The 16,425-nt window shown below is 49.1% G+C and overlaps 8 protein-coding genes across 8 annotated transcripts; 6 read left to right on the top strand and 2 right to left on the bottom strand.

Annotated features, from left to right (window-relative positions):
• Nucleotides 1-57: 57 nt before the first annotated feature.
• M431DRAFT_96492 (hypothetical protein) lies at nt 58-1,094 on the top strand (the record flags this gene model as incomplete). Its single annotated transcript, XM_024924829.1, has 3 exons — nt 58-90; nt 161-580; nt 639-1,094. The coding sequence occupies 3 exons, from the start codon at nt 58-60 to the stop codon at nt 1,092-1,094; spliced, it is 909 nt and encodes a 302-aa protein (XP_024769613.1).
• Nucleotides 1,095-1,303: 209 nt separating this feature from the next.
• Nucleotides 1,304-3,058, bottom strand: M431DRAFT_512693 (hypothetical protein). The gene has a single exon (XM_024919888.1). The coding sequence runs from the start codon at nt 3,027-3,029 to the stop codon at nt 1,353-1,355; it is 1,677 nt and encodes a 558-aa protein (XP_024769612.1). The 5' UTR covers nt 3,030-3,058; the 3' UTR covers nt 1,304-1,352.
• A 378-nt stretch (nt 3,059-3,436) lies between these two features.
• M431DRAFT_512692 (hypothetical protein) lies at nt 3,437-4,901 on the top strand. The gene has a single exon (XM_024919887.1). The coding sequence runs from the start codon at nt 3,539-3,541 to the stop codon at nt 4,835-4,837; it is 1,299 nt and encodes a 432-aa protein (XP_024769611.1). The 5' UTR covers nt 3,437-3,538; the 3' UTR covers nt 4,838-4,901.
• A 477-nt stretch (nt 4,902-5,378) lies between these two features.
• Nucleotides 5,379-7,336, top strand: M431DRAFT_499943 (hypothetical protein; the record flags this gene model as incomplete). The annotated part of the gene is made up of 3 exons (XM_024917861.1): nt 5,379-5,621; nt 5,649-5,915; nt 5,981-7,336. 3 exons carry the CDS (start codon nt 5,379-5,381, stop codon nt 7,334-7,336), a joined length of 1,866 nt encoding a protein of 621 aa, XP_024769610.1.
• Nucleotides 7,337-7,856: 520 nt separating this feature from the next.
• Nucleotides 7,857-8,357, top strand: M431DRAFT_269462 (hypothetical protein). Its single transcript, XM_024913941.1, has 2 exons — nt 7,857-8,113; nt 8,171-8,357. Exons 1-2 carry the CDS (start codon nt 7,910-7,912, stop codon nt 8,189-8,191), a joined length of 225 nt encoding a protein of 74 aa, XP_024769609.1. The 5' UTR covers nt 7,857-7,909; the 3' UTR covers nt 8,192-8,357.
• Nucleotides 8,358-9,114: 757 nt separating this feature from the next.
• On the top strand, nt 9,115-10,942 carry M431DRAFT_96727 (hypothetical protein; the record flags this gene model as incomplete). Its single annotated transcript, XM_024924853.1, has 5 exons — nt 9,115-9,313; nt 9,370-9,510; nt 9,565-10,222; nt 10,270-10,396; nt 10,448-10,942. Coding segments are annotated over 5 exons (1,620 nt in total), but the record flags the coding sequence as incomplete, so codon positions are not given.
• A 264-nt stretch (nt 10,943-11,206) lies between these two features.
• Nucleotides 11,207-13,656, bottom strand: M431DRAFT_96834 (hypothetical protein; the record flags this gene model as incomplete). Its single annotated transcript, XM_024924874.1, has 2 exons — nt 11,207-11,452; nt 11,533-13,656. The coding sequence occupies 2 exons, from the start codon at nt 13,654-13,656 to the stop codon at nt 11,207-11,209; spliced, it is 2,370 nt and encodes a 789-aa protein (XP_024769607.1).
• Nucleotides 13,657-14,447: 791 nt separating this feature from the next.
• On the top strand, nt 14,448-16,248 carry M431DRAFT_499940 (hypothetical protein; the record flags this gene model as incomplete). The annotated part of the gene is made up of 3 exons (XM_024917860.1): nt 14,448-14,548; nt 14,615-14,669; nt 14,743-16,248. The coding sequence occupies 3 exons, from the start codon at nt 14,448-14,450 to the stop codon at nt 16,246-16,248; spliced, it is 1,662 nt and encodes a 553-aa protein (XP_024769606.1).
• Nucleotides 16,249-16,425: the final 177 nt, after the last annotated feature.

Here is a 16,425-nt window from a genome sequence, read left to right as displayed (position 1 = left end):
CTAAACAAACCCTTCAATCTACCTTACGAAACATCATCTTCACAAATCAGCACAAATATGGCTGCTATTAAAAAGGTTGCGGTGCTGGGCGTAAGTTTATCTACTCTAGAAATATATTTATCAACGCAACTCCTCAGTCGTGCTGATGATCATTTCATAGGGATCTGGAAACCTTGGTCCCCATGTCGTCAACGGACTTTTGGATGCCGGATTCGAAGTCACAGTTATTACACGGCTCGAGTCGCAAGCCACATTTACCGATAAGGTCACTGTCAAAAGAATTGATATAACTTCGAAAGAAGCAGTCGAAAGTGTCCTCCAAGGGCATGATGCTCTTGTTTCTACAATCTCACCTGCAGCAGTAGGCGACCAGAAAACAATCATCGACGCTGCTGTCGCCGCCAAGGTCCGGCGATTTTTGCCATCCGAGTTTGGTGTCGATACGCGGCGCACCGAAGAAAAGAGTCTCGGCTGGATCCTGGCTAACAAGCTCAGCGTAACCGATTATCTTGCCGAGGTTGCCAAGAAAAACCCTTGGTTCAGCTGGACAGGATTGGCAGTTGGGCTGTTCTTTGACTGGGTAAGATCCCGACTACCGCTAATGCGTGCAGCGCATATTCATCTTACAAATACAACAGGGCATCAAAACTCAGTTTCTACTCGGAATCAATGCCAAGGACAAGACTGGAACAATTGTCGACTCTGGTAATAAGCCATACGCAGCGACACATGTTTCATTTATCGGCGAAGCTGTTGCCGCTATCTTGAAGAAGCCAGAAGAGACTGCAAACAAGTATCTGTCTATATTCTCCTTCGCCATCACTCAAAACGAGGTTTTGAAGATTTTCGAAGAAGAGACTGGTTCCAAGTTCCAGATTACTCAACTGAAGGGCAGCGAATTGATCAAAGCGGCAACTGACAGTGTGGCGAAAGGTGACTATGGCAACTCTGTGGTCCCTTTTGTCCAGTATACTTTCCTGGCAGACGACTCTAAAGACCCAGTCGATATCGGAAAGAATGATGCCGACTTATTGGGAATCAAGGATAACTTGAGTCTACGAGAGAGTATTAAGAAGGAGCTCAGTGAGATTTAGTAGTATACCACGATTACTACTGCTGAGGATATCTCGGTCACGAGCTTCGACTACAAAATTAAGGGCACGGGCTCAACTCAGCCAAGATTAGAAGCTAGATGAAATTTATAAATTAAACAACACTTCTCTCTAGGCAAAAACATTGAGTGCTGATAGCATAGTTGCAGGGATTAGAATTAAGATTAGAATTAGAGACATGTTATACAGACCACGAGTGAATACAAGCCTGGTATGCCAAACACAAATCTGCTAGGCATATTAAAATCTATTGTTGGTAATATTCCAGAAGAAGTCGGCGCTCAAAAGTTGATCCATGTCGTTATACTGAAGACCAAAAAATTGGTCCGAAAAATTATTCATGCCAGCTGTATCATCCAATACAGCGCAGTTGTCTGTGACATCCCCAACGGGGCTCATTGGGCGGCTCTTCAATATCTCACTCAGAGCCGAAGCAAACATCTCTTTGCCTCTTTGGTGTAGTAAGACGAGCGAGCGGGCCGTCCTCAACGCCTCCTGCGTTGCTTCCGTGTTGTAGACTGCGCATACATCTTGAAGGCATTGCATTGCGTCTCTTAACTGGGAGATTGACGAAACCGTATCTATAGCAAGCAACACACACACAATCTGAAAAGGCACATAGGTCATCTGATGCCAAGGAGAGCGAGCGGTTAATATTGCTTGGACAGCCCGAATCCCGTTTGATGTCAGCGTGAGCACCTGCTGGAGCACAGAATCTGTCAGTGCAACGTCCATCGACCGCAGTCTGCGACAAAGACAGAGCGCCAAGTTGCACTGAGCAAGAACCGACGGCGGGCTAGAATGCATGCGGCCGAGCACTACTTGAAGCGCATATTCCAACTCAAATGCCGTGGGTTTTCGTTGCGGGTCGAGCTCTATTGAGAATGGAAGCAATTCTATGAGCTCGCTGGTAAAGTCTCCCTCTCGCACCAAAGGGACTGTCGTGATTGTATCAGGTAGAGCAACGCGGGTGAGCCCCATGTCAAACGACATCCATATGTTGAGATGCTGAGCAATAGACACTATCCTCTTCCTTAGCTCTAGGCTGATATCTTGGTGAGGGGCTGGATCTATAGCTTCCTCCGGGGCTTCCATATTGAGACCAGCAGCATCTATCATGTGCATCACCGTACAGCTTGCCATCCAAGCAGCGTAATGTGTGTCCGCAATCCTGAGATAGATAACGCGGAGCAGCCATGCCGTAATGATATCAACGGACGGGGCAGTTGACAAGGTCTTCTCTAGCAAGACTCTTGCCAACTCTACCAAGGCGACCTCGGCCGTGTCAGCATTGACCTGCGAGAACAAGCATCCCAGGGCAGCGATACCACACAGCACAGCATCTTGCGCATGAGTAGCATTGCGGGCGGCCCATCTTTGCTGGATATGCTGAAGGACTTGCTCGCGATCGATGAATCCATAAACCGGGTCAACTTTTAGAAGATATACGACTGCTAGTTCTTGTAGCCTCTTTTGGGATACCACGTCCGTGATTGATTCCACGGCCGGAGTATGTGAAGTCCGCCGTGATCCAAGAAAGGCGTTCCAGGCAAAGCTGTGCATCCGGGGGTTTCTTTTGGGATCCAGCCGCAGAGCCATGCTCCTGACAAATGCGGGACATGAATTCGCCTCCACTGAGCGAGCCTGGGCATGCGAACTCGCCGTCGATGATGCGACATCGTCAAGGGAAGACTTCAAACTCGGCAGCGCTGATGCTTGTGTCGGCGCCGGTGCCGAATCCCCGGTCGGGCCCGGGTTGCGATCCGGCTCTCTTCTTCTCCTGGCCACTTGGTAATTGCAATGATACTCGAACCGAACGCATGTCCCACACGGATGAGCGCCGTCACACCTCCGTTTGAGCTCGCGACACGTCTGGCATGCGAGCTTTGATCGCTTGCGCCCTTCCAGTCGAGTCATGACGCCACGATATACAGCTTCAACCGAGCAAAGAATCAACTGTCAAGAGAATTATGTAAGGTAAATGTTTTAATAAATTGTTTTTTTCCTAGGTGTAATCAACAGCTTGATGGGTTGGCCAAGAGACACTGAATGAAGTTACTTTTGCGAGATCCGGGCTGACTTACGGGGACTTTTACCAAAATGAGATATAGCGCTGGCGGGAATAACGGTAGCTAACGGGTATCACGCATAAAGCGGGTAGAGGATATCATCGGGGGCGGAGATCAGCTTTGGGCAGTTGATAACAAGGCAGTATGAAAGAAACTTTTGATTGCTTTAAAATGTGATTAAAAACTTGGATTCATTCTGTTTGTTGCCTTTCGGATTAGAAAGAAACTTGGCTTAGCTTTATACATGTACGCTTACAGTATGCCTACACCAAGTCATCTATATTAGCACAACTTACAAGGAATCATATACACAGCGGTTGACAAGAGCACAACCACAAGGCTCAGTCATATTGAATCATGGGGTTCGAAAAAGAAGTAGAAGGGCCCGATGGGAACGTTTCATGCGATACAGATGAGACAGTTCTGGGTAGCCAAGAGCTCGAAGATAAGCCCAGTGATCCTCCCGATGGCGGCTTCACCGCGTGGATGCATGTCCTGCTCATGCACATCATCTTCTTCAACACCTGGGGCGTAGCAAACGGCTATGGCGTCTTTCAAGAATACTACACCCAGACTCTCGGCAAATCTCAGTCTTCCATCTCTTGGATCGGCAGTGTCCAAGTCTTCTTCCTCTTTTCCATTGGTGCTTTCTCAGGGCGTCTGACCGACGCTGGCCATTTCCGAATCACATTCGCGTGCGGGGTGTTTCTCCAGCTCTTGGGCATCTTCATGACATCGCTTTGCACGGCTTACTGGCAGATATTTCTAGCGCAGTCTGTTTGCCTCGGTATCGGCAACGGCTTGACCTTTTGCCCAGCCATAGCCGTTCTCTCCCAGTACTTTAAGAAATATCGAGCCTTTGCCGTCGGCCTTTCTGCTGCTGGCGCCGCTGTGGGTGGGCTCGTGTACCCTGTCCTGATTAACCAGCTCATTTTCCACGACAACTTTGGGTTTCCTTGGACTCTAAGAATTATGGGCTTCATCATGCTCGCGACTTATATCCCATGCTTGATCTGGTTCAAGCCTCGTCTCCCACCCCGGAAAACGGGAGGGTGGACCGACAAAACTGCCTTCAGCGACGTGCCATTCCTATTCTTCTCTCTGAGCATGTTTCTAAACTTTTGGGGTCTCTATTTCGCATTCTTCTACCTCGGAACCTACGCTCGAGACAAGATCGGGATCAAGGAACCAATCAACTTACTCATGGTTCTCAACGGTGTTGGCATCGTCGGGCGCACTTTGCCGACAATTGTGGCCGATAAATGGGTCGGAATGCTCAATATGTTAATTCCAACGAGCTTCGCTGCCAGCTTGCTCGTATTTTGCTGGGCGGCAGTATCGTCGGCCGTTGGACTGTATGCCTTTGCCATTGTATATGGGCTGATTGCTGCAGCATTGCAGGCGCTCTTCCCAGCTGTCGCCACAACCATGACTCCCGATCCCAGCAAAACCGGCACACGTGTCGGAATGATTCTTGGGTTTGTGAGTTTCTCAACTCTCACAGGCCCTGCGATCTGTGGCGCTATAATAGAGAGACAAGGGGGAAGCTATCTAGGGGCGCAAATGTTTGCAGCTTCGTGCATTCTTCTTGGGGCACTGATGGCTTTGGCGGCAAGGATTGCCAAAGCTGGTCCCAAGTTTATGGTAAAGGTGTAGATGAGGATGATTCATTTACTAGAGAAACTTCTGACATTGTTAAAACATCCGATAGAACAGTCGTATATTATTTCATGTACATGTAAACTCATCTCGCTGCCCGTCACTTCTTGAAAAACACGTGCAAGTCAAAACTTTCTCCCGCTAGTAAATAGCTAGATACTCAACTGTTATTCCTAGCAGCAATAGGTTTGGAAGTTGCATTATAGTTCACTATGCTTATAATTTATTCTTTTTGGTCCATAGAGCAGTTAAACTACCATTAGCAGTAAAGTCTTTTGACTTGTTATTGGCGGGAAAATACAATGGGACCAGCGTCGTAAGTCATCGGTTGTAAGCGGGCGCTGTCTCAGCCGAACCTCAATACTAAGCGCTAGACCTTGGGTTATGAGATATAGGAGATTGTTGCAGTACGGTAGATTTGCCCTTACATTTCACTTAAGCTTATTCTCTCTTCAATCACTTTCGACCAGGGGACGCAATATATCTCCAAACCTATTTGTGTCATCACCTTCACATCCGTTGTCACCGAAACTGCAGCATGCCCGTCAGAAGAGTTAAGAGGGAGATCCGTACCTGCCGTCGCTGCCGGCTACTCAAGCTTCAATGCAACCAATCGAAACCTTCATGTCAGCGATGTACCAGAGCGAATGTCACCTGTTCACTTGGTGCTCGTTCACCTACGAATGGGTCTGACTCTGGGTCCTCCGTTTCGATAATCGATACACTTCCACAGTCTGAGGCAGAGCTCTCACGGCCTTCAGTCTCACATCCTGAACACCATGTGAGCCTGGAAAGCAACAGCGACAAGCAACCTGGCCTTGTAAAAAACAGGCAACGAGCCCAGCTCTCTTGTATACGATGCCATCGACTCAAGGTCAAGTGTGACAAGGAATTACCCTGCTCACGATGCCGCATGTCTGGCTGGGGCAAGTCTTGCGCATATCACCACAGGGCAGAAAGGACCGGCCCGTCAAACGCCAGTCCACAACAAGTTGCAAAAGACCCAGACAGCGTTATCGAGGCATGGCATTCTCAGAGTCGGAGCGCCACCCACTGGACTGAAGTTTTATCCACGGTAGGTACATGTATTCGGAGCGTAGAGTGGTTAATTTGGACTAAACTAACTAAATGCTATTACAGCTAAAGCTGCAAGCTGGGCATAATGGCCTTCAGGTTTGCGATCTGATCCCCGACTTTATTCGCCAGCAAAAGACGGGAGTTCCGGATGATTCTATAATGCCCGAGAACTTTCCCTTCAACAGCCCTGCAGCTGCCAAATTTGCATCCATGGACGCTGTCCAAGAACTCCTCCAACGCCATAGAGAGAATTACCAATCCTACGTAGATGGCTACTTGGTCCTCTACCAGACAAGTCATCCCATTATTGACACTTCTGCATTTCTACCTCTGGTCGAGGCATTTTGGAATGACCCCAAAGCGGCAGATATGGCCTGGCTAGCCAGCTTCTTGATGGTATTAGCACTGGGATGTTTTGCCGTGACGAGAGATCAGCATGCAACAATCGAACTCTGCATGGCAGCAGAGGCTTGTCTGAGCAAGACGCCTTTCATGGTCCAACCAGACATAATAGCCATAAGGACTCTCTGCCTCATGGTTCTCGCTAAGCAAACTGTTAGTACGACATGTCGTACATTCGACTCGTGCTGGACGTTGCTGGGTATTGTCACGCGTGCCGCCGTTGGAATGGACTTGCACAAACAGCGAGCGCCACTGGATCAGTCGCGCGAGGGCATTCGTGCCTGGCAGTCTAGCCAGACGCTGTGGTCCATCATCGTATACTTTTGCGTACAAGTCGCCACGATTACGGGAAAGCCATTGCTTGTATCAGCCGATATGTTCACCAAACATTCACCACCGTCCACTTTCCAGACAAATGACCCATGGGTAATGTTAATTAGGGTCTACCCGTCAATATGCCATATAATCTCCAGAATCACTAGTGATAGTGAGAAGCCATTATACAATGAAGTGGTGAAGCATAATGACCACGTGCGCCAACTCATGGACGCCTTATTGGGTAGCATACACGGCAAGCCGAGGCTCTACATGGCGTTGGATATGTTTTTCCGTCGTATTCTCCTCGTACTACACCGTTCTCACGCATTGCATCCCGCCGCCCCGTTGGAGTACCAAGTTTCGTACTGGGTTTCTCTGGAATGCAGCCTGGCAATTCTGGTGCACCACCGAGATCTTGAAGAGCAAAACCGGCCGGACAACACAAATCTCCTGGGTCGTCTCTTCAAACTAGACATTCTTTCGGCGATGCTGACTGTGTGTCTGCACCTTCTCCGCCGTGAGGCACCTCTCTTAACAGGCCTCACGATTCCACCGCGTCGAATAATCTTGAGTACATTGCAAGCGTGTGTGGTAATTTGGGAGAAGGAAATACATTACTCTCTCTGTTTTAAAATAGGACATTTTCTGTTAGTTTCAGTTCTGAAACTTTTGCCAGATATAGGTTTTCTCGAGAATTGATCCGCTGGCTTCTTCGTTGGCAGCTTGTCACCGGCTTAAAATTTAGTTTCGATAGCTTGACGAGCGTGGTATGTTTGTTATGTTATCTTGAAGCGTTGGATGTTTTCTTTGTGTTTTCGGTTCATAAACAATGTAATAGACGGTGTGGAATCTGCCTTGCCAAGGCGGCTGTTCAAACAAGGTAGTATTGAAAGCATGATGAATAAACGGGGAATCATTGTATTTTTGTCTGTAAACGTACGACGGATTTTAACTGCGCCGCCCTGATGCTGTCGGCCGAGTATACAACCTGTTAATAACCGATTTCTTACGGTATGTTCTTACAGCCTAGCGATCTAGCGGATTACGAATGTACAGGTTACGACGAGGCAGATTACGACGATGCTCTGAGCTTTCTTCCGCGTCTACGATAATACCTTCCATGCCAGTTACCATATACTAAATATATATATACTTTTTAACGACTCAATTGTACTGGATATTTCCAATTCGACAAAGATAGTTATCCCATCAGCTATTACGCAACGGCACTTCTAATATACTAGCAGGCAGTTCGGCATACCGTGGTCCAAAATGGCTCTAAAATACTACTTGGTATCGCTCTTATTCGCAGTGTGTGGATTTGTCCTTCTTCACTACAAATGCGAAAATCTGCCCCTTCCGATTGTGGGTTATCAACTAGCGACAGGCTGGCTATTCCCTCCACACTGCATGCTATTCACAGTCGCCTTGGCCGTGAACTGGCTAAACGTTGAGACGGAGTTTGAGCCTGACATAGTAAGTAGCGATTGGCAAAGTGTATTGGTACAATAGGTTGCTAATCCGAGCCTCTAGTCACCCATTCTGTCGGCTTAAGGCAGGGGTTGGCACTATTCACGCTGTTAAAAGCAGCTCACTGGACAACATATGGATGGAGATGAAGACATGTAGATTTGGTAACAACATCAGGATGAATATTGGATCGGCTACTAAGAGGAAGTAGCAATAGAGTCTAGACAATATTATGCAGCCTCAATACCACAATTACTTGCTATAATAAAGTATGCAACACAAGGATTACACGTTAGTCCTCACTGATGGATCAAATATTGTATATATATAGAACAGATTTTACATACTGGTGCCCCGTAGTAAGAACCGATATGACTGTAATTGCAACAACGTTTGAGCAATAATTTTAAACTACCGTTTGCCATATCGTATGCATGAAACACACTAGGTGCCTCAAATAAAAAATTCACTTTTTATTTATATGCCTGATTCCGGCCGTGTTGACAATTGCGATTTCTGTTCTGCCCATGTACTCGGCCGAGTCCCACACCCGTCTAGGACCGGCAGCTTACGCAGTCGCCGCGCCATACTCAGTGGCTATTTTTTTCCTATACATCTATTGTATCAAAAAAAAGTTGATTGTACTCTAAAATTAGCCTATGTTGCTTAAATTATAGTATAATTGCTTAAATTTCCGTGTATTTAACTTATGGCCATGTCGCCGTTCCTGACTATGTAGTGATCGACAATTCTCTAGACACCTTCAAAATGACTAACAAGCTCTTGATTTTCACTCTTTTCTTCCAACTTTTTTCCGCTCCCTTCGCAAATGCGGGATCGAAACATGGATCATCGTCAGATGACGACCATTCGGACAAATCATCTGTGTCACCACCCTACAACTACCGTTTCCAATTTCCTGTCCCTATACCTCCAGTTATTCAGCCACTTCGGTGCGTTTTGTCCATGCATATTCTGTTCACTCCTAGGATTTAATCAAACTAATCATCTTGAATAGCTCGTACAACGATAGCAATACAAACGTAACCATTGACTTTTACCAACTCAACATCACATCGTTTCAGACCCAGATATACCCAAACCTCGCCAAGACTAGCCTTGTAGGATACAACGGAATATCCCCAGGGCCAATCTTTAGAGTACAACGCGGCGTACAAAGCGTGGTACGCGTTGTAAATCACAATGGTAACCTGACACTCCTCGAGTTACGCTGAGCCGGATCTGACAATTGGCCTCGATAGATCAGCCATCTGTACTACATCTCCATGGATCAAACTCTCGCGCAGTCTGGGACGGCTGGGCCGAGGATTTAATCCAGCCAGGCGAGTACAAGGACTACTACTTTCCGAACTCGAATACCGCCAGAACTCTTTGGTACCACGGTGCATACATACCCTCTTCGCCCAATCCGTCTATCTAGTTCTAACAAAATGAAGACCACGCAAACATGATCACCTCTGTCAACTTGTTCAGTGGTCTAGCGGGCTTCTACATCATCGAAGATGCCGAGGTAGAGGCCCGACTTGGCTTACCTCAAGGCAAATATGACATTCTACTCGCTCTCAACTCGAAGCAATACACTTCCACCGGTAATCTTACTTCGGTAGCTCAAGAAACCAGCAGCGTCTACGGTGATATCATCGAAGTAAACGGACAACCTTGGCCATTCCTATCAGTCGAGCCCCGAAAATACCGATTTCGATTTTTAAACTCAGCTCTTAGTCGAACTTTTATCCTCAGCATAGTGGATAGAAGCAGCGGAAGCAATGTCACATTGCCCCTCCAAGTCGTCGCATCAGACTCTGGATTTCTGAGTACCACGGTAACGACCACTGAGTTGACTACCGCCATGGCAGAGAGATGGGAAGTGATTGTCGATTTTTCTGGTTTCGAGAACCGCAATTTGACTCTTATGAACCAACGAAATGTTTTTGACTCTCAAGACTTTTCAGAGACTAATCTCGTCATGCAATTCAATGTGGGATCAACAGTTTCTTCCAACGCAAACAACAATTCGCCTCCGTCATCTTTAATCTCAATAGCCTCTCCACCCACTGGCAACCTTGTTCACCGGACATTCAAGTTTGACAAATCGTGAGTCTATATCCTCTATAAAGTTAGTCACCGCTAATAACGAATAGGGATGGCGAGTGGGTGATTAACGGTGTGCCGTTTACCGATGTCAAGAACAGAGTTCTTGCAGCGCCTCAATCAGGAGCCTCGGAGGTTTGGGTTCTGGAGAATCATAATCCATATTGGAGCCATCCGGTATGTTCTCTATCCAACATCATGTGCTAATATACTGACATTTGTTGGTAGATTCACGTCCATCTGGTCGATTTCCAGCTCATATCTCGCTCAGGCGGCCGCAACACCGTTGAGCCCTACGAGAAAGCAGCCCTCAAAGACATCGCCGTGCTCGGCCCAGAAGAAACAGTCACAATAGCAGTTTCCTTCGCCCCGTTCTCTGGCGTGTACATGTTTCACTGCCACAACGCCATCCACGAAGATCATGCGATGATGGACGCTTTCAACCTCACGGCCGTTCAGGGACTGGGCTACAATGCGTCGGACCTGGTGCTTGCTGACCCATTAGACGCCGAGTGGCGCGCAAAGAGTTATACTGGCGCAGTTGCTCAGTCGAGCGTAGATGATGTACTGGCATCTTTTGCCGCAACAGGGGCATATAACGAGGACGTGTTAACGGAAGCAGTTAACCAAACTTCCCAAACTTCTGAAGGTGGCTTTACATATCCTCGGTCCGCGGCTATGTATGTAGTCGGCCTTTTGCTCTGTGTTTTTGTTTTCATTTGAAACAATGTACAATAGAAGGTGTCTAACTATTACCAGCATTTCTTAGTATAGTCATTTCCATAGAGTGCTCTCGAGATTGTAAAAAGCCAGCATTATAAAAATTGCAACTACATTAGTTTTAATCATATGCTACTCGAGTCAATTCCAAACGCCCTCAATTCTAGCCCATGGCATAATCATCGTCTTTTTAAAGCAAAACACATCCATAGATCCCCCTTATCCCCATTATCATGCCAAATTCCCTCACATCCTTGGTCAAACCTATTAGGCCATCACGGCTTCTGGCTGCCTCTGCGATCGATTCCCTCCTTTCTTGGCACCTGGCCGAGCCAGCGTGTATTTTGCAAAGGCGCGGGCTAGGGCCTTCTTGCAGCTGACCTTTTGGCTACCAACAAAACTCTCCACCGTTACCGCAATGGCACGGTCAATGTCCTGCGCGGAGCAGTACTCAGAAAGACGCATTCTGCAAAACGCTTCGCTGATTCGAATAATGGCTTCAAGATGACGGACCTAAGAGTATCTCACATTAGTATCACATCGCAAAGTCTAGAAATATACGACTCTCAGATGGAAATGGGCTCCAAACTTACAGTAATTGGATACGCGCCTGTGGCAAGGGACTCTCTTCGCATGTCTGCAAACAAACGGGCTACCTTGTCCTCATCCATGTGGTAGAGCTTGGGGCTGCAGCGTTCTCGAGCGTACAAGATGTATTTACGCAAAAGTTCCTGAGAAATCTCCCCATCACGCTGGCCTCTGGATGCACTTGTCTGCTGGGTATCCATGGCGGTGTCCTGGGTAGTGGCAGTTGCGTCTGGGCGGGCCTGTGACAAGGGATGGCTTCGACCGTGGGAGCCAACGATAAACCTCGCCAGCCGTTCGTCCTCAGATGGCTCTACCAAATCTCGCACCACACAGAGAATGTCGAAACGCGACAAGATGGGCTCTGTCAGCTCCACATTGGCGGAGAAGGGAATCATTGAGTTGTAACGGCCTCCCAACGGGTTGGCTGCAGCAATGATACCGCAGCGGGCTTGCAGAGTCGTCACGATACCAGCCTTGGAGATGGAAATGGTTTGCTGTTCCATGGCTTCGTGAATTGAAGTTCTGTCTTGATCGTTCATCTTGTCAAACTCGTCAATTAGACATGTGCCCCTATCGGCCAAAACAAGAGCACCGCCCTCGAGTGTCCATTCGCTCGTCAGGGGGTCTCGACGGACACTAGCCGTCAGACCGACAGCACTGGCACCCTGACCAGTCGCAAACACGGCTCTGTGTGCTGTTTTCTCGACATATTTAAGGACCTGCGACTTGGCAGTTCCTGGGTCACCGAGAAGAAGCACGTTGATGTCACCACGAACATGATGGGCTCCTCTACCAGTCTTGGCAACACCACCAAACAGAGACAGTGCAACTGCAGTCTTGATGTCTGTGTGTCCGTAAATGCTGGGGGCGATGGAGTTGACGATTCGGTCCACAATGTTGGGGTCGCGAGCCAGCTTGCGAATCTCTTGCTCATCTTCTTCAGTCAAGCGGAACCCAGCAAGTTGATCGTGAGACTTGACAACGTTGTTGGCCTCGAGAATGGTTGCAAAAACGGGGAAGCCGTTGCGGTTGTTCAGCTGGGCATCGTAGTTGTTTCGGTAAATGCCCGTAACCTCAATCTCTTCACCAGGCTTGGCCTTGTCAATGAGATCCCACAGCAGGATGACTTCTCGGTGGCGGGGAAGACGTCCGGCAGGAACAGTGCCAGGAGACTCTTGTAGAGTAAGTCTCTGGTAGTTTCGGTAGACGGTCTTCTCCGAGTTCAAGGTGAAGGGTCCGCGAGACTGGCAGCTCTGACAGAATGTAACCTTGACCTCCACATGGGACTCTTGCTGGAAAGGACCCAGGGTCTCGCCGCACTTACCACAGTCGAATTTGACATATTTGAGCTGGGGGAAAACACCACTTCGGCGCGTGACAACTCCGCTGACACGCACAAGGCAGTTGAGGTGTGACTGACGCAGCTGTCGAAGTGTGTAGTGAACGGGTAGGTCGAAGATGCGAACATGGATTTCGGAGTGAATTCGCTCGTAATCGGGGTAGTGAAGGAGCACAACATCCATGGCCACTTGGTCAAACAGCTTGAGCATCTCAGCAGGGGCATTGGCAAGGAAGTAGGCAAGGATGGCCTTGCTTTCAGCTAGATGCTCATACGAGACCTCCAACGACTCTGCGTTGACCTCACCGAGCGTGCGAATGCGGTTACCATAGACGGAGGATCCAGATGCATCAATGTATGATGTCAAGAAGGCCTTGAACTCGCGCTTGATGGTTCGCTGGACTGGAGGCTGAGACACCCACTCGGTCAGATTGGAGGCCTTGACATCGCCCAGGGCTTCTAGGGAGAGCTCCTCGTCCATGATGTCGGCATCCATGGCATCATCTGGATCTTCATCGTAGTGATGTCTCCGTCTGCGAGGCTGTGCCGTCAGGTCAATGTCACCGTCATCGTCATCGCCGGGAAGATATGCAGCTGGAATCCTTTGCCGGCGGGCAACTTCTCTGTCTCGTCGGTTGAGCTGAGCCTCGAGTCGTCGTCTCTCGCCCAAGTCCATAGAATCAAAATCGCCCTCATCATCCAATCCCGCGCCTTCGTAGACGTCATTCTCTCTGTCTCTGTAATCGGCCTCGAAGCCTTCACGGAACAAGTCAACGTCGTCGTCGGCCATCTCGTCAATATCGTCAATGTCGTCCTGGATCTCTTCCTCCTCTTCGATCTCCTCGTCCTCGTCAACTCCATGGGCAATATTAAACGGCCCAGGAGGAGACGACGGCAACGGGCTGGAGCTCAGTCCACCAGGCGTGGAAACATCGTCACCATCAGGGCGTGAGCGCTTGCGGCCTGATCGCGGGGCAGAGCCGACATTGGCGGATGCGGGATGATCACGAAGGGGAGAGCTGTGTCAAAGTGTTAGAAGAAGCTACAAAAGAACGACATTGTGTAGAGAACAGAGTCGACGTACCTCATGGTGGCGGCTATCAATGGGCTCCCGCTGGTGGTGCTTGAAGAAGCTGAAAATTCAAGGATGGACGGAAATCTGGCGATGCAGCTTCTTGGTTTGTGGGGGCGGGATTAGGGAGCAATTGGCCAGAGCTCAGTGCTGCTAGACGCGCTGAAGACGCGTTAATGGACGTGCGCTAAGCCCGTTTGGCACCGACGCGTAAAGTGGTTTTAATTCGTTCTCAAGATGAGGCGACAAAATTAGATAAGCATCTGTCCAGTATTTTATCACCAGTTTCGCGTCCAGTTTAATATGTCCATCAAACAGGTCTCAGTTTCAAGCTACACAGTGCTGTCGTCCTTATCTCCAGCCTTCAGCCAGGCTACCTTGAGCCCTGCTTAGTATCTTGGCTTCTACTGAACTTGATCATCCATTTATCTTCCGCTGCTGCTAATTTCATTCCATCAATTCTTTTATTGCCAGCGACCATGTCTGGCGATTCGCCTCCACCTCCAGTGATGGACACACCGTCCATTGCAGAGACAAAAGCTGTCAACGGCCGCAGCAACAGCTTCTCCCAACAGTCACGGGCTTCCGACGACTCTCAAACTGCCGCAGAGTAGGTCGCGACTAGGGATTGGATTGGATTCTGCTGCTGGACGCAACTAACAGACATGTTCGATAGCTTTCTCCGCGATCAGCAAATCCTCGAAGCCGATGCTCGCGAAGCCTTACCTTACGTACGTACCTCTCCCACCTCTACCTGCCATCAGCGTCATCCGTGTACAAGCAGCTGATGGTGATACTGTCCAGAGCATCGAGACATGCACCAAGATCCTCGGACCGCTACGACAGAATGTCTTTGCCTGTCTGACCTGCAACCCTGCGCCGGCCAAAGCTGGAGACAGCTGGACTCCTGCAGGCATGTGCTACGCGTGCTCCGTCTCATGCCATGGCGAGCACACTCTTGTCGAAATCTTCCAGAAGAGAAACTTTACCTGCGATTGCGGAACGACGCGCATCCCGTCTACCAGTCCATGCACGCTGCGTATCAATAGCGGGACCAATACCAAGGGCAACGTTCATTCCGAAGAGCCGGATGCCAATAACAAGTACAACCACAATTTCAAAAATCGGTTCTGCTGCTGCGAGTGCGATTATGACCCGTTCCAGCAAAAGGGAACCATGTTCCAATGCCTTGGGCTGGGGACTCAAGAGACTGGAGGCTGTGGAGAGGACTGGTATCACCCTGGTTGCCTGGTGGGTATGGGACCCAAATGGTACGAACAGATGAACAAGGACAAATCAAAGCCGGTACCAAGGGAGACTGAGCATCATACCAACGGGGGTGCCCTTGCGACAATCACCGAGAAGGACGAGGGGCAGTCAAACAATGGCGCAGTCGAAACCAGTGGCGATGTTGCCGTCGAAGACGAAGACGATGAACCACCGATGCCTCCCGGATTTCCAAGCGAAGATGATTTTGAAGGCTTCCTCTGTTACAAGTGTTTGGATGCAAACCCGTGGGTCAAACAATATGCAGGAACCTCGGGCTTTCTACCAGCCATATTTCTAGAGCAGCCCGAAGCCACTGCGTCGTCGCCATCCAACGATAGCACGGGCACAGCTGCGTCCAAGAAGCGCAAGGCCGAAGACGACGGAGATGAAGAGCAATTAGACGCGAAGCGCATTAAGAGCGAGAGCGAGGCGCCAGTCGCCGAATCTACTATTGCAGAAGTCAGCACAGCTCAACCCGCAGAGGATGGAGATGACGCCAAGCCAGCAGTTCAGGTCGCAGAACAAGCCGCCAAGACAGATGGCCCAACCTCGTGCAAGCTGCCCAATCTACCACCCGCTCCCAAGGGCCGCTTCTCTCTCTTCTTTAAGGAGGATTTCCGCGAAAAGCTCTGTCACTGCTCAGACTGCTACGGTAAACTAAACGCCCACCCCCAATTACTCGAAGAGGAGGAAGTCTACGAACCCCCTCTGTCCGACGATGGCGCTTCTGAACACGGAGGCTCGACACACGGAAGCGGCAGCTTGCTTGACCGTGGCGAGAGCGCCCTGCGCAACATGGATCGCGTCAGAGCCATCGAGGGCGTCATGGCGTACAACCACCTCAAGGAGCAGCTTACGCCATTCTTCAAGCAGTTTGCGGAGAGCGGCAAGGCTGTGGGCGCGGAGGATATCAAGGCATATTTTGCAAAGCTGCGAGGCGATGAGCAGGGGATCAAGGAGGCGGGCGAAGCAGCTGCTTCTTCTTCCAAGGAGAACGGGGATAAGGATAGTGACAGCAGAAGAGAGCAAAGCGGGTACTAGACTGTCATACCTGGTCATATTTGACGATATACTATTCTCTTGCATGTATTATTAGGCTTTGAGGGATAACAAAGGGTTTGGAAAGCGGGATAACTGGAACGGACATGATGCAAATAAGATCAAGGGCCTAGAGCTGCCCTAAATTGGACTGAAAAATCTTTGTGTCATGTTTGTTAT

This window comes from Trichoderma harzianum (assembly GCF_003025095.1).
Source record: "Trichoderma harzianum CBS 226.95 unplaced genomic scaffold M431scaffold_16, whole genome shotgun sequence".
NCBI lineage: Eukaryota > Fungi > Ascomycota > Sordariomycetes > Hypocreales > Hypocreaceae > Trichoderma > Trichoderma harzianum.
The sequence above is the reverse complement of the archived record's forward strand: the minus strand, read 5'-3'. Positions and strand labels throughout refer to the sequence as shown.